The 14,413-nt window shown below is 37.5% G+C and overlaps 1 protein-coding gene across 3 annotated transcripts in view; it reads left to right on the top strand.

Moving 5' to 3' along the window:
* Ppp4r3b (protein phosphatase 4 regulatory subunit 3B) overlaps nt 1-14,413 on the top strand; it is a 57,870-nt gene that overhangs the window by 29,415 nt on the left and 14,042 nt on the right. For all 3 annotated transcript variants that reach the window (XM_059275213.1, XM_059275214.1, XM_059275216.1), the window contains 5 exons: nt 2,810-2,941; nt 4,772-4,874; nt 7,087-7,128; nt 9,384-9,542; nt 13,947-14,116. In XM_059275213.1, coding sequence (XP_059131196.1) covers nt 2,810-2,941; nt 4,772-4,874; nt 7,087-7,128; nt 9,384-9,542; nt 13,947-14,116 — 606 coding nt within the window. The remainder of the gene's footprint in view (nt 1-2,809; nt 2,942-4,771; nt 4,875-7,086; nt 7,129-9,383; nt 9,543-13,946; nt 14,117-14,413) is intronic.

Raw genomic sequence — 14,413 nt, 5'->3', positions numbered from 1 at the left:
TTGTTTATGTTTAATTGATAACAGAGAAGTAGTTACTAATTTTTCAGAATGAAAACTAAGTTTCCGTCCTTGGCCCCTCTCTTTGAGTTAAGGTCTTACGTTGCTTTAAGCTGGCCTTGAGATCACATGTTCAAGCAATCCTTCCACCTCAGTGCTGCCCACTTTCCCGTTTTCTTAAACTTACAGTCTGAAAAGAACATTCATTCATTCATTTTATTTTCTTTTATTCCCCTACTCTTAAGATAGGGTCTTAAGTACTCCATTACCATTATGTGGCTTAGGCTGACCTTAAGCTTCTTCTCCTGCCTCTGCTTCCCAAGTGTTGACATATGCCACCATGCCCAGTTTATGCAGTGCTGGGCATCAGACTCAGGCTTCATGCATGCCTAGGCAAGTACTCTATGTGCTAAGTATGTCCCGAGCCTCTTCCTGAGCTGTATAATGTTACTGAGCATGATATACATATACTACACCTTTTTATGTAGTTGTAAGTATATAAGATTTTAGTGTCTTCAGGGATTGGTGGTCTATAACCAAGCTTGCCTTTTCAGGAACCAAATGGCAACTATATTACTTTTAGGTGGATTTGGTAGTACATTGCAATAGACTAATTTTAATTGATGAGCTGAGTGCCTTTGGGACAAGATCTTGCCATCCCATATTTCTGTATACAGCATAACCTCCAGATCTGTGGTTCACTTGAGTATATTAGGATCTGAGTTTTACTGGGCATATGGAATACAGTTTATTTATAATAATAATGGGTGTTTGGCATGTCCTACAGCTCACCTGACTAATTTCCCTAGGATCTTTTCTTTTGTGATAACTATTGTCTAACTAGTTGTCAGGTTTTTTCCGTGTTTTGCTCATTTCTGGTAGAAGGATAAATCCAGTTGTCACTAAATCTTGGTCAGAAGCAGAAGCCTGGTTGGATTCTTATTTTTGAAGCAAATTGTATTGTACTTCACTGGGTCATATTTGGGATTGGACTGTTTGTGGATTCATGCCTCTTTATTGCTTTCTTCCATAATTGTTTCTCACTAGAATGAGACTAGGGGTTTTTTTTGTTTTTTTTTTTAAACCCATTTGCTAGCCTTGATAGCCCACTCCTTTAATCCCAGCATCCAGGAGCAGAGGCAGGTGGAGCTCTCTGAGTTTGAGGCCAGCCTGGTCTACATAGTGATTTCTAGGCCAGCTAAGGCTGCATAGTGAGACTCCCATCTCAAAGGGGTGGGGGGGGGGCCTTCCATGTATTTAGAGAGAGGGAGGGTGAGGAGAAGTAGTGTCTCAGATGTGGAGGTGTGTCCAAATTCTAGTTACTTGGAGGATTGCTTGAGCTCAGAGTTCAAGATCAGCCTGGGCAGCTTAGCAAGTTCTCTTTAATGTTTTCCCCGAATTTGTCTCATCCATTTCTCAGTCGTGATGTTTTGTTTAGCATAGTCCTAGCAGCAGTGGGCTGTCCATTTATTTATACCGTTATAGCTGGAGTGTGTTATAGGTACATCATCTAGGGTTGTGTAACTGTCTTAGTTACTTTTCTACTTCTGTGACAAACACTGTGAACAAGACAACTTACGGAAGAGTTTATTGGTGCTTACAGTTCCAGATGGTGAATCCATGATCATCATGGCAATGGGGCATGACAGCAGGCAGGCAAGGATGGACCAGTGGCTGAGAGCTCACATCACATCACAAGCAAAAGGCAGAGAGTGCTAATTGGGAAGCCTCCAAGCCCATCTCTAGTGACAACTTCTATACCTTCCCAAACAGTTCTACCATCTGGGGACCAAATATTCAAATCCATAAGCTTGTAGGGCCATTTTCATTCAAACCATTATAATTACAAAAAGATGTTATTACAAAAAGAGTCTAATAACAAATTGCTTAGAATATACTTTTGATGACAATGTTTTTCCTTTAACATGACAATCACTTTTGTCCTACTGTAATGCTTAAGATTTCTGTTAAAAAAGAAAAAAAAAAAAAGAGGTGGTTCAGTCAGTAAAGTGCTTTGCCACACAAGCATGAGTACCAGAGTTTGGGTCCCCAGAACCCATGTCATAAAAAATAAAAATAAAACCTAGCACCTGTAATCCCAGTGCTGGGTTAATGAAAACAGGATGTCTGTGTTAATCAGTGAGAGACCCTGTCTCAAAAAGTAATGTGCAAGCTGGGCAAGGTAGCACACACCTTTAATCCCAGCACTTGAGAGGCAGAGGCAAATGAATCTCTGTGAGTTCAAGACCAGCCTGGTCTACATATTGAGTTGCAGAGTTCCAGGACAGCCATTGACTCCATAAAGAGAGTCATCTCAGAAAAACAACACTCAAAAAACTGGAGGAAGATGCTGGACATTAGGCTTCTGTACACACGTATACTGCACACATACACAAAGTATAAACTTATGTAACAGTAAACCTGATACTAAGTCACTTTATGACATTATTCTCAGATCTTGTGAAAAGTTGTGTGCCAAGTTACTGCTTGCACTTTTTCTAGGAAGAGTTTTCTGTTTAAAGATTGAAATAATCATATGTGTTTGATCAACCTATTGATTTATACCCAGAGCTAAAACCTAGAATGGTAACAGTGAACAGTCTGTGTCTCTGTCTCTGTCTCTCTCTGAGTCTCTATCTCTGTGTGTGTCTGTTCACTCTAAATATTTTCAGAACTTTGAGAAACAGAAAAAAAATCTTTTAAGTAAGGTATTATATGCTTTGATTTTTTTTTTTCCTGTGCTCTGATTTTGTTCCTTCAGTTGGTGTGTTTGTCTTATGTCAAGGTCTTACAGAAACATATTTTCTTTCAGGATATACTTCTTATAAATGTGGTGATTGAACAAATGATCTGTGATACTGACCCTGAACTAGGAGGTGCAGTTCAGTTAATGGGACTTCTTCGTACTCTAATTGATCCAGAGAACATGTTGGCTACAACTAATGTAAGAACTCACACTGAGATTAAAGGTGTTTTGGCCTTATCAGTCTTAAATGGTTTTATAATAAGATTTTTAGAAACAACAAATTCTTTGAAAAGTATTTGTACTTAAAAACCAATGGTATTCTTACAATTAATTTTCATTAAATTACAGCATTGTTATCTGTTCAGCTCCTTTTTTGTTGTTAGCTTTTTCGTTTATTTGTTATGGATAGAGAGTATGCATGGACATCCAAGGATAACTTGCAGGCAGTAGCTCTGTGCTGCTACCACATGGGACCCACAGATGAAACTCAGGCTTGGTCATGATTGACAGCAGTGCGTTTCTCTGCTGAGCCCTCACTGGCCCAGGAATATTAATTAGATTAGGAATTTAGTTTTTGTTCTTTGGCTTCTATATGATAACTTGTTTAAAAACTTTGTACACAGCATTATTTTTTAATAATTTTTTGGGGTTTTCGAGACACAGTTTCACTGTGTAACCCTGTCTGCACTGGAACTCACTCTGTAGACTAGGCTGGCCTCAAACTCATAGAGATCCACCTGGCTCTGCCTCCCGAGTGCAGGGATTAAAGGCGTGCGCCACCACTGCCCATAAAAAAATATAGTAATAGTTTTTAAATAATACTGGACTGTATTTTAAGATAGTAAACAGGGTAGCAGATTTTATTTTACGTGGTCTTATCACAATAAAAAGCAAGAAAATTGATATAAACCAAAAGAGGTTTTTGTTGTTTTTGTTTTTTATTGTTGTTTGTTTTTGGTTTTTGAGACAAGGTTTCTCTGTGTATCCCTGGCTGTCTTAGAACACTCTCTGCAGACCAGGCTGGCCTCAAACTCAGAGATCCGCCTGCCTCTGCCTCCTGAGTGCTGGGATTAAAGATAAGCACCACCACTGACCACTCAACCCTAAGATTCTTTTTTTTTTTTTGGTTTGTTTTTTGAGACAAGGTTTTTCTGTGTAGCTTTGCGCCTTTCCTGGCACTCACTCTGTAGCCCAGGCTGGCCTCGAATTCATAGAGATCCACCTGGCTCTGCCTCCCGAGTGCTGGGATTAAAGGTATGCGCCACCACCGCCTGCCTCAGCCCTAAGATTCTTAATTACATAAATCAGTGCCTCTTCACTCCCCCACCCCTACCCCACCCCCACACACACTTGAGGAATGAACCCAAGACCCTGCACATACTAGTCAAATGCTTAAGCACCAAAGTACATTTGCAAGTCCTCGAGCTCCAACTTTTAATCCCCTAAAATATTTACAATCATAATCCCAGGGAAAGGTGACTCAGCAGGTAAGTGCATTTGGTCTCTTGCAGAACAGACTTTAGTTCCTTGTACCCATGTTAGGCAGTTTACATCCACCAAGGATTCCAGGCCCCTTTCTGGCATCTGCAGGCATCCACATGCATGTGTGTACACATCACGCATGTGAATGAAAATAAATTTTTAAAATCATAATCCTCACAGCTTTCAAGTACCCAGTGCATTGCTGTTGGTTATGATCACCATGTTGTTCAGTGGATTGGTCTATTCTTCATTGCACTTCAGACTGCCAGCATCTTTAAAAGTTTCTGAATTTACTTGGAAAAACTGTTTCTACTTTTTTCACTTTCATTTTTTTATGTCTAATATGAATTATTAGACTTCATATCTGGAATTCAGATTGAAGTATATGTATCTAAGATTGCTTCTTTGACTCTAGGTAGTTTAAGATTCTTTTACATTATCTTAAAGTAATGTTGTTAGAGTATGACCTTCACTGCTAATTCTTGAAAATCTTTCTTAAATGCAAAGGTAATAAAATGTTTTTTTTAAAAAAACATTTTATTTCAGAAAACTGAAAAGAGTGAGTTTTTAAATTTCTTCTACAACCATTGCATGCATGTCCTCACAGCTCCACTTTTGACCAATACGTCAGAAGACAAACGTGAGAAGGGTAAGTTCTCTTGTTTACTTGCATACGATGACCATAAAGTATTACTTGATGCTTTATAGGACAGGGAAGTTATTACTGAAATATTTAAAGTGTAATATGAAGTCATGATTGTCCTTGTTCCAGAGTGTCTTTGGTAAGAACTATCAATGCATAATTTGTGAGACAAGGGTTTTCTTCCTAGTGTGTATTTTTTGTTGCTTCTCCATATTTGTTGCATAAGTTATGCTCATGACTTACTAATGACAAGTTCTAGTTTATGAATTAAAGTGGAATGGAGACAAAGATGGTTTTGAAGCATTGTGAGTAAAGAACTGTTTAGGCATTTGTAGCTGTATAGGTCCAATTTGGCAGCAATTTTTGGTTTAGTAGAGTAACCAGCTAAGAGGATGCCATGGTCAGATGTGGCAACAGGCTTATAATTTCTGTACTGAGAGGTGGAGGCAAGAGGTTCAGGAATTAAAAGCCAGTTCTAGCTGCCTAGTAAATTCAAGGCTAGCCTGAGCTATGAGTCTTAAAGGAGACAGGGGAAATCAATCAAGACAATGTTTATGAAATTAATAAAAGTTACAACATAGGCATACCCCATTTAATAACTCTAATTGCTTTCTGATTATATACCCTAAAGAGAATTTTTACTTACATGATAGGTTCAGAACTGTTATTATATTATTTATGATAGGAAAATGAACAGATTGTAGAGTATCTATATAGTGGAAAATTGCAGTTAAAAGTAATTGAAATGAATTTTGGTGTATCAACTAAATTATCAAAACTGCTAAGTTGCCAGGTGGTGGTGGCATACTTATTTAATTCTACCACTCAGGAGGAAGAGGCAAGTAGATCTCTATTTGTTCAGGACCAGAAACTGTCTGCGGACCAGGGGTAGGGAGGTGTTAGGTAAGCTTTAAAAAAAAGAAGAAAAAAAGGAAGCATGTTCCAGAAGATTTTTGTTGTAGTATGTAAGTTAAAATAGTTCATTTTCATGGTCATTTTAACACACCATAAGCAAATACATAGCTGGTACTGTTAATAGATATATATGTACTGCCTGTTGGCTTTATCACAACTAACTTAACATACTTTTTTGAGTTAAAAAAAAAAAACAAAAAAACATGTTGGGATCTTGTTCCCTGTACCACAACCTTAATGCCTAAGGATATGCCTAGGAGTTTGGTCTCCTGTACTGGCTTCAGTTCTTGTGGTTTGTGTATGTATTATTTTTCCATTTCATATTTTATTTAAGTTTACTTCTGTTGAGATCTATTCATAGTGATGTCTAGGTTTCTTAGGTATTTTAAATCTGGCATAGATAGTATTCTGAGTATTAGCAATTTAACCATTCTTCTTCCTGTATACATTTGTTTCAGGCTTTCCCCAGTTGTAAATAATGTTCCTGTGTACATTGCATTTTTCTGTGCAAATGAGCTTATATGTGCTCTAGAAAGTATCCTTTTGCCAGGCACATATTTTTAAGCATAAACACATTGCTAAAGTATGCATTGCTCTGAAGTTTTAAACTTCCAGCATTTTGTGTTTTTTAATGTGATGGAGAAATATATCCTAATTGTTAAATGGTGAATAAAAAGAAAAATATGTGTCTGTCTTACCTGTTTTTAATCTCACCTTTTTATCAGAGCACTTTCACTGTTACTATCTTCTTTGTCTCTGTTGTTTGTGAGACAGGGTTTCTCTGTGTAGCCCTGACTGTCCTGGAACTCACTGTGTAGACCAGGCTGGCCTCAAACTCAGAGACCCACCTGCCTCTGCCTCTCTGCCTCTCCCTGCCTCTCTGCCTCTCCCTGCCTCTCTGCCTCTCTGCCTCCCTGCCTCCCTGCCTCTCTGCCTCTCTGCCTCTCCCTGCCTCTCTGCCTCTCTGCCTCCCTGCCTCCCTGCCTCTCTGCCTCTCTGCCTCTCCCTGCCTCCCTGCCCCCCTGCTCCCCTGTCCCCTGCCCCCCTGCCCCCCTGCTCCTTCCCCTGCCTGGATTAAAGGTTTGCACCACTATGCCTGGCTCACTACTATTATATTTTAATAGTCTACCTCTGCACCTAATTCTGTAAAAGATATATATATAATATTCAACCAAAGTAAACAACTCAATAGTTATTATGAAATTAAAAAGAAATTATGATTGAGGTTGTTTGTATATTGTGAAATATTAGGAAAATGTAAGATTGTTAGCTGAAGTAGTTTATTTTAATTTTTCTTTTAAAGATAATATGCTTGGATCTAACAAAACCAATACAATTTGCCCTGGTAAGTAAAAATAAATATTTTATGAGTACAAATTATGAGGTTTTTCTTAATCAGCATAGTGGCGGGGGGGAGTGTGGGTGTGTGTATGTGTAGATAAGAGAAGTATTTTTTAACATAAAAATAAAATCCAAGGATAGACTTGCCCTTTTATTATAAGAAAGAAAGTCTACTTTCCAACTATAAATGATGAGAAACAGATTGTTTTCTCTGTAAATTTGTTGTTGTTTTAACATTGCTTTGAGAAATGATTATCTGTAAGTTGATAATTCAGTTCTTATATTTTAGATGTAATTGACTACCATCCCTTAGGATCCATACTTTAGCACAGTGCTATACTTGGTCTATGAGTCTTCATCTTTTACCATTTGCTTCTCTTTAGAATATGCATTCAAGGTATGGGCCTGATGATATTGAAGCTATGTGCATTTAAAATTACATTCTTTCTACCAACCTTATCAAAGCCCCAGGAGAAACAACAGAAACCTCTAGGAGAGCTTCCACAGGAGAATGTTCAGAGATTGAATTAAAGTGTTTTCTTGACTTAAAATAGAAAAGGGAAAACAATATAATTAACGGTACAGATCACTGTTTTAAAATATCTTTTGTGTGGGTCTGGAAAATGGCTTAGCAAATGAGCCTGGAGACCTGTGTTCCATCCCTAGAACCCACATAAAGGTGGAAAGGAGACATTATCCTTTGACCCCCACAGGATTCCCACACATACATCACACACGAGCACAATAATACCCTTTAAAACTTCCTGTAGAACTAGAGAGATGGCTCAGCAGTTGAGAGCACATTCTGCTCTTGGGCAGAAGATCTGAGTTCACTTTCTAGCACTCATTTCATAGCTCAAACTGCCTGTAACTTAATTTCCAAAGTATAAGGCTCTCTCTTCTGGCCTTCAAAGGCACCTGCACTCATGTGCACAAATTCACACAAATATATACTTAAAAATAACAAATCTTACATAATTAAAAATAAAAAATATGAGAAACTTTCATGGTTAAGGACTTGTTCTAATTTTGCATCTGGTATACTGGCTGTTACAGAACTTAGTTTGGAACAAGTAAGACTCTCTTCTTGAACTTGACATAAAAACAGTCAAGTTTTATTTTGTGTGTTTGAAGGCCATTTTGTTAATTAAAAGAATGCTGCATTATTTCCAGAAGCAGTCAAGATCCATAAAACGTTTGTGTGGGCTACAGAGGCTCTTCTCTTCCAGAAAAACAGAGTTCAGTTCCTAACACCCACATTGCACAGTTCACAGCTGCCTGGAACACCCTCTCCAGGGGACCCACATCTTCATCTGGCCTTCATGGGCACCTGTACATGTGTGGCATGAACACACATGGGGGAGTGGGCAAGGATATGTTCAAGTAATAATATTCCTGTTGAAATCAAATAGTTGTACTAGATGGCATTGATTGTGTTAACTTTTTATTTGGCTGGATTATGTAATTTCCTCTCAGGGTAGTGTTTCTTTTCTAAAACATTATAAAATGGTTATTTATATTAAGTCCTTGGTAGATATTAAAGTTTGATGTACAGTCGTTTTATGAAGCAGAGCATCTTTAGAAGTAACCGAAAAGGTAGCTTCAGTGATCTGAATGGCATGAGTTGGTTTATTCAAGATGGTTACTGATAAAATCTCAGTGAAATAGTTTTTGTTGGATACTTAAATAGCAAAAAATAACATTTTTCTTAAAGATGGCTTTTTTAAATGTCAAACTGCACTGGGACTGCACAGACAGCACAGTTGGTAGAGATTACATGTAGGCTGTCTTCTGGTCCCCAGACCTCACAAGGTAGGAGGAGAGACAAGGTAGGAGGAGAGAGCCCACTCCTGAGAACTGTCCTCTGCAACCACACTAGCACTTCCATGCACATACATGAATAAATTTAAAAGAAATTGCATTGAGCCACTTCAGGCAAGAACTTTTGAGGCCTTTCCTCCTTTCATGGATTTGTTCATATTTGCAGTGATAGCACTAAGAATACATTGCGAGGAAAATGTCAATGTGACAGGCTTTATTATCACATTTGTAGATTTATATTGAGCTTTTCTTTCTGTTACTACATTTTTTAACACAAGAGCCTTAAAACAGATACTTTCAAATAGTCTACATATATAAAAGTAATATTTATGTACCTTTTTAAATTATATAAAATGTACTTTTGCTCTAAGATATAGAATGTATTTATTCTCTTTAGGTGTGTTATATTTATTCTCACTAGATATCTTTCTTTTGTAGATAATTATCAAACAGCACAGCTACTTGCCTTAATTTTAGAGTTACTCACATTTTGTGTGGAACATCACACATACCACATAAAAAACTATATCATGAACAAGGACTTGCTAAGAAGAGTTTTGGTGTTGATGAATTCAAAGCACACTTTCTTGGCCTTGTGTAAGTAACACTTTAATGAGCATTTTTGTAAAAATGGTTTAAGAAATACTTTTTAGTAGAGGTAAGTGCCAGTTCATATGAAGTCATCTGCTTTTTAGCAGTGTGTGTGATGTTAATGAGATGGCTAAGAGAACCGACTGCTTTTACTTCGTGTTCTGTTATCTGAGGGCATGCATATTGCTTACATTTAGATTGAATTGAATTATCCTAGGTTTTGTTGGAATACAGTACTATATGCAGTAGCAGCATTGCTTGATAGAACTGTTCTGGTATGTTTGAGCTTCATCAAACTATCATATTTTACGTGTGTGTGGGTTGGTGGGTGGGTGGGTGGGTGGGTGCGTGCGTGCGTGTGTGTGCATGCACACCTGTACCTCAAGCTCATTATGTAGTCAAGGGTGGCCTTGATCTTTCTAATATTCCTTCCTTTACCCTTGAGTACTGGGATTACAGACAAGTGCTATCGTATCCAGTTTATGCAGCTCTGAGTATTGAACTGAGGCCATTGTGCATGCCAGGCAATTCTACCAGCTAAGCAACAATGCCAGCCTTGTTTGGTACTCTTAATCCCCGTATCCTCCTTTATTTTTAGGTTCTTAAAATGGTCCTTAAAATGATCACACCTGTAATCCCAGCAGTTGGAAGGTGGAGGCAGGAGGATCAGGACGAATTCAGGATCATTCTTCAATACATAGCAATTCATACATTGGCCTGGGACATGACACCTTGACTCAAGGACAAAACAAACAAGCAAAAATTTAAACAACGCCAACAGCCTGTGGTTTTTGTTTATTTTTTTTTCCTGTCCCTGTACAAATGTACATAAACATATTCATATACATACAGGGGTTTTTTACCTTTATGAAAATTAGATTGTGCTAGTACATTTCAATGTCCTTCACTACTGCAAATTATTTGGTTTTATTTTTTTCTTTGTAATGATAGCTAAATAACACTTCATGATATGATTTCCACAAACGTTTTACCATCTAAAGCATAGATTACAGAATTGTTTTTGCTTTTTCACCCATTCCCAACTACACTATGTCTAGTACAATAATCTTTTATATGCTAATGTATTTCTGTAAGATTCACAATTGTCAGGCAAACTTTTTGTTTGTTTGTTTTTCGAGACAGGGTTTCTCTGTGTAGCTTTGGTGCCTGTCCTGGATCTCACTCTGTAGTCCAGGCTGGCCTCAAACTCACAGAGATCCGCCAGCCTCTACCTCCCGAGTGCTGGGATTAAAAGTGTGTGCCACCACAGCCCGTCGTTTGTGTACTTTTTCATATATTGTTTTTAAATTTCAACATCTACCTACCTACCCAGGTTACTTTCCCAAAAACTGAAGCCTTGCGAAAGCTAAAGCATTTGGCGGTTTCCCAGCATCATATAATGCCACACTATGGATGGGTGGGTGGATGGGTGGAAGGAAGGAAGGAAAGAAGAAAGAATGATAGGATGGATGATAGGAAAAAGGGGCGGGGGAAGAAAGGCCTCACTCTGAAGTCCCAAGCTAGCTTGGAATGTATTACATAGCTCTGGCATATCTTGAACTTATGACAGTCCTCCTGCCTATTCCTGGTGCTGAAATTATAGTCAAGCTACTACTCCCAGCTGTATTGCTAATTTTTGCGGGGAGGAGTGTTTTCAAGACACAGTTTGTCTGTGTAACAGCCCTAGCTATCCTGGAAATCACTTTGTAGACCAGGATGACCTTGAACTCACAGAGATCCACCTGCCTCTGCCTCTCAAGTGCTAGGATTAAAGGTGTGCACCACTATGCCTGGCATTAATGCTAATTTTAAAAATAGTTGTCCAGTGATGAAATGTGTAGGTTCTAATTTGCATTACCCCTGATAGAATATTTTCATATATTAACATAATTGTTGAGGATATCTCCTAGAGCTGCCCCCTCCAAATCTCACCCCTGAGAAAGCCCACCACACCAAGGCTCCATCCCCAGGGTCCCGCCCAAGACTCTCCCACGTAGTCCCCCTCATGGCTCCCCTCATGGCTTCTCCTCTTCCTCTGGGACCACTCAAGAATGTTCTGCTCAGATTAAACCTGGATTTACTAATTCGGCCTGGTCTGACTTATTTCATCGGCAGTGGTGTTACTACCAGGGGATTTAAACTTTTCAATAATTTTTATATGTTTTTTGAAATAGTCTCATGTAGCTCAGCTGACCTGAAACTATATGGCTATGGGTGATCCTTATACTAATGCCTCTACCCCCAAAATGTAGGTATAGGTCTGAGTCATCATTGTCAGCCTAATGTGCATTTTTATCTGTTGTGAACTGAGGGTTATCTTTTTCATAGAACCTTTTGTGTATTACAGTTTATGTTTTAGGAGGAGATGTATCTTTATTGAGACTGGGAAATGTCTCAGTTGAGACTTGCGAGCACAAGGACTTGAATTTGATTCCCAGAACCCATGTGCAGGGCTGGTAGTGTGCACATTTATAATACTATCTCTGGGGAGGCAGGGACTGGAGGATCTTTGAGGCTTGTTGGTTGGCCAGTCTGTCCTAGTTAGTGGGCTTCAGGCCAATGAGAGGCCATGTCTCAAGGTGGATGACACACCTAACACACAAACATTCACATATTGGCACATACACATTTTAAAAATGCTTCATGATTTATTATAAATTTAGTTTACCTTCCTTTCATTTATGTTTGGAGTCGTCATGCTTAGGAACTTTTCTATGTTGTAAGATAATACAAATATTCTCCAGTATTTTTATTATTTGCTTTTTGTGTTTGCTTTTGTAATATATATGAAATGTATTTTAGAATACATTTGGTATGATAGCTAGCCACCTATGTCAACACCTTCATTAAATAAATTTTTTCCATGGAATGAAAATGCCACTTCTGCTATATAGTAAATTAATAAAACACTTGTACCTTATTTCTGTAATATCTATTACCTAATCTCATCAGATGAAATAATAACACCATTGTTATATTTCTAGAAGATTTAAATGCCTGCCTTTTGAGTTTGCCCCATTAATTTTCATATTTTTCTTGGTTATCTATATACATTTATTCTTTAATGATAACATAAAAGTTATAATCAGTTCATCTCATTTTGGAATTACATTGGTATACTAATTTTGAAAGAATTTATGTTCTCATGTTAGGTTTTCTATAAATAGTCCTTTAGATGATTACATATTGTACCCATTAAGTCGATAAATCCTGATTCGATGAAATTCAGTATGTAAATCGTTGTATTGTTTCCATCATAACAAAGCAAAGCTGTTGCAGCTATAGTTTGAAAGTCTTTTGGTTCATTCAGCAGCAGCATATGAGTCTGTGCACTCAGACCTTTTCCAGTGTGTGTATATGTTTTGTTTATTGGGGAGGCGGGTTGGTGTGTGTGTGTGTGTGTGCATATGTGTGTGCATGCGTGCATTTTATATCAGGCACAGTTTCTTTGTTTATGAGTTTATGTCTTTAACAGAGTTAAAATGAGAGACACATAAAATATGGAAGTCCTGGCTAATGATATCTGTAGAAGAAATTAAACTAAGGGGGAAGTTATAAGGTAAAAAGTATCAACACATAAAAATAAAGGATAAAAGTTGCAGTGTTTGATGTTCTGTAAGCATTTTAGCAATAATATTGCTAATTCTATTTGAATAGTAAAAGCTAATTAAAGAAGGGAATGCTGTTTTCAATATTGTAAAATATGAAATGCCAAGTTAAAGTCCTTAATTATTACTCTTGTTTTTTGTTAGCAAATGTAATCTCTGATCTACCATAATTCATACATAATTGGCAAATAAGGAAATAATGTCATAATATGAACGTAGTATTGATTCACAAGTGAGTGTTCAAGATAAAAGCATCAAGAGTAGTTGAAGATCTGCATTCTTCATTGAAAAGGTTTTAAAAGTTTAGATCTGTTATGTTACTGATAGTCTCTGATTAGATTTCAAGAAAATTAAAAGCAAATATCTGCCTCCACACATTCCTACCCTAGAAATGCAATAGTCTGTGCCACACCTATGCCCATTCAGCCTCCCAATTCTGAGCCTCCTGTACTGCACACACTATCTCTGCTTTAAGTATTACTAGCATTGGCATTCTACAGATAATTCTCACTCTGGCGTGTCTGCGGTGTTAGAGAATAAATTGGTGGAATCAGTTCTTTCCTCCCACCTTCAGGTGGGTTCTGGGTGTTGAATTTGGTCACCAAGCCCTTATCCACTGAGCCAATCCAGTTGTGATTCCTAAATTTTTTGTTGTTGTTTGTTTGTTTGTTTCAAAGCCCCTTTTTTCATGTACTATTTTACTACTTATTTTGGAAAAATTTCAAACATTGCTTTATGTCAAAAATATCTGTAAGATAACTTGGGTAAATTCATTAACCCCTTTTTAAATTTTTTTAATTAGGTGCTCTTCGCTTTATGAGGCGGATAATTGGCCTTAAGGATGAATTTTATAATCGTTACATCACCAAAGGAAATCTTTTTGAACCAGTTATAAATGCCCTTTTGGATAACGGAACTCGGTACAATCTCTTAAATTCAGCTGTTATTGAATTGTTTGAATTTATAAGAGTGGTAAGTTAATATTAAAGATCTCTTAGTAATCATATATTAACATAATTTTATATAAAAATAAAGTTGTATGTAATCAAATTGAGTTTTCATCCTATATTCCTGAAATTATTTATTCCATTTGTCTTAGAATCTAATAAATTGAAATTTTAAAAGTCACTTTTTATTCTTTTTTGTACATGGTTAGAATGACAGTGGTTTCTTTGAGGTGGGTCACTGTTGAGGATCATATATGGGTCCTTCTATGTGGTAGGTAAGCTCCACTACCAGGTCACTCCCCAAACCACTATTGAAAATTAG

This window comes from Peromyscus eremicus, chromosome 10, assembly GCF_949786415.1.
Source record: "Peromyscus eremicus chromosome 10, PerEre_H2_v1, whole genome shotgun sequence".
NCBI lineage: Eukaryota > Metazoa > Chordata > Mammalia > Rodentia > Cricetidae > Peromyscus > Peromyscus eremicus.
The sequence above is the reverse complement of the archived record's forward strand: the minus strand, read 5'-3'. Positions and strand labels throughout refer to the sequence as shown.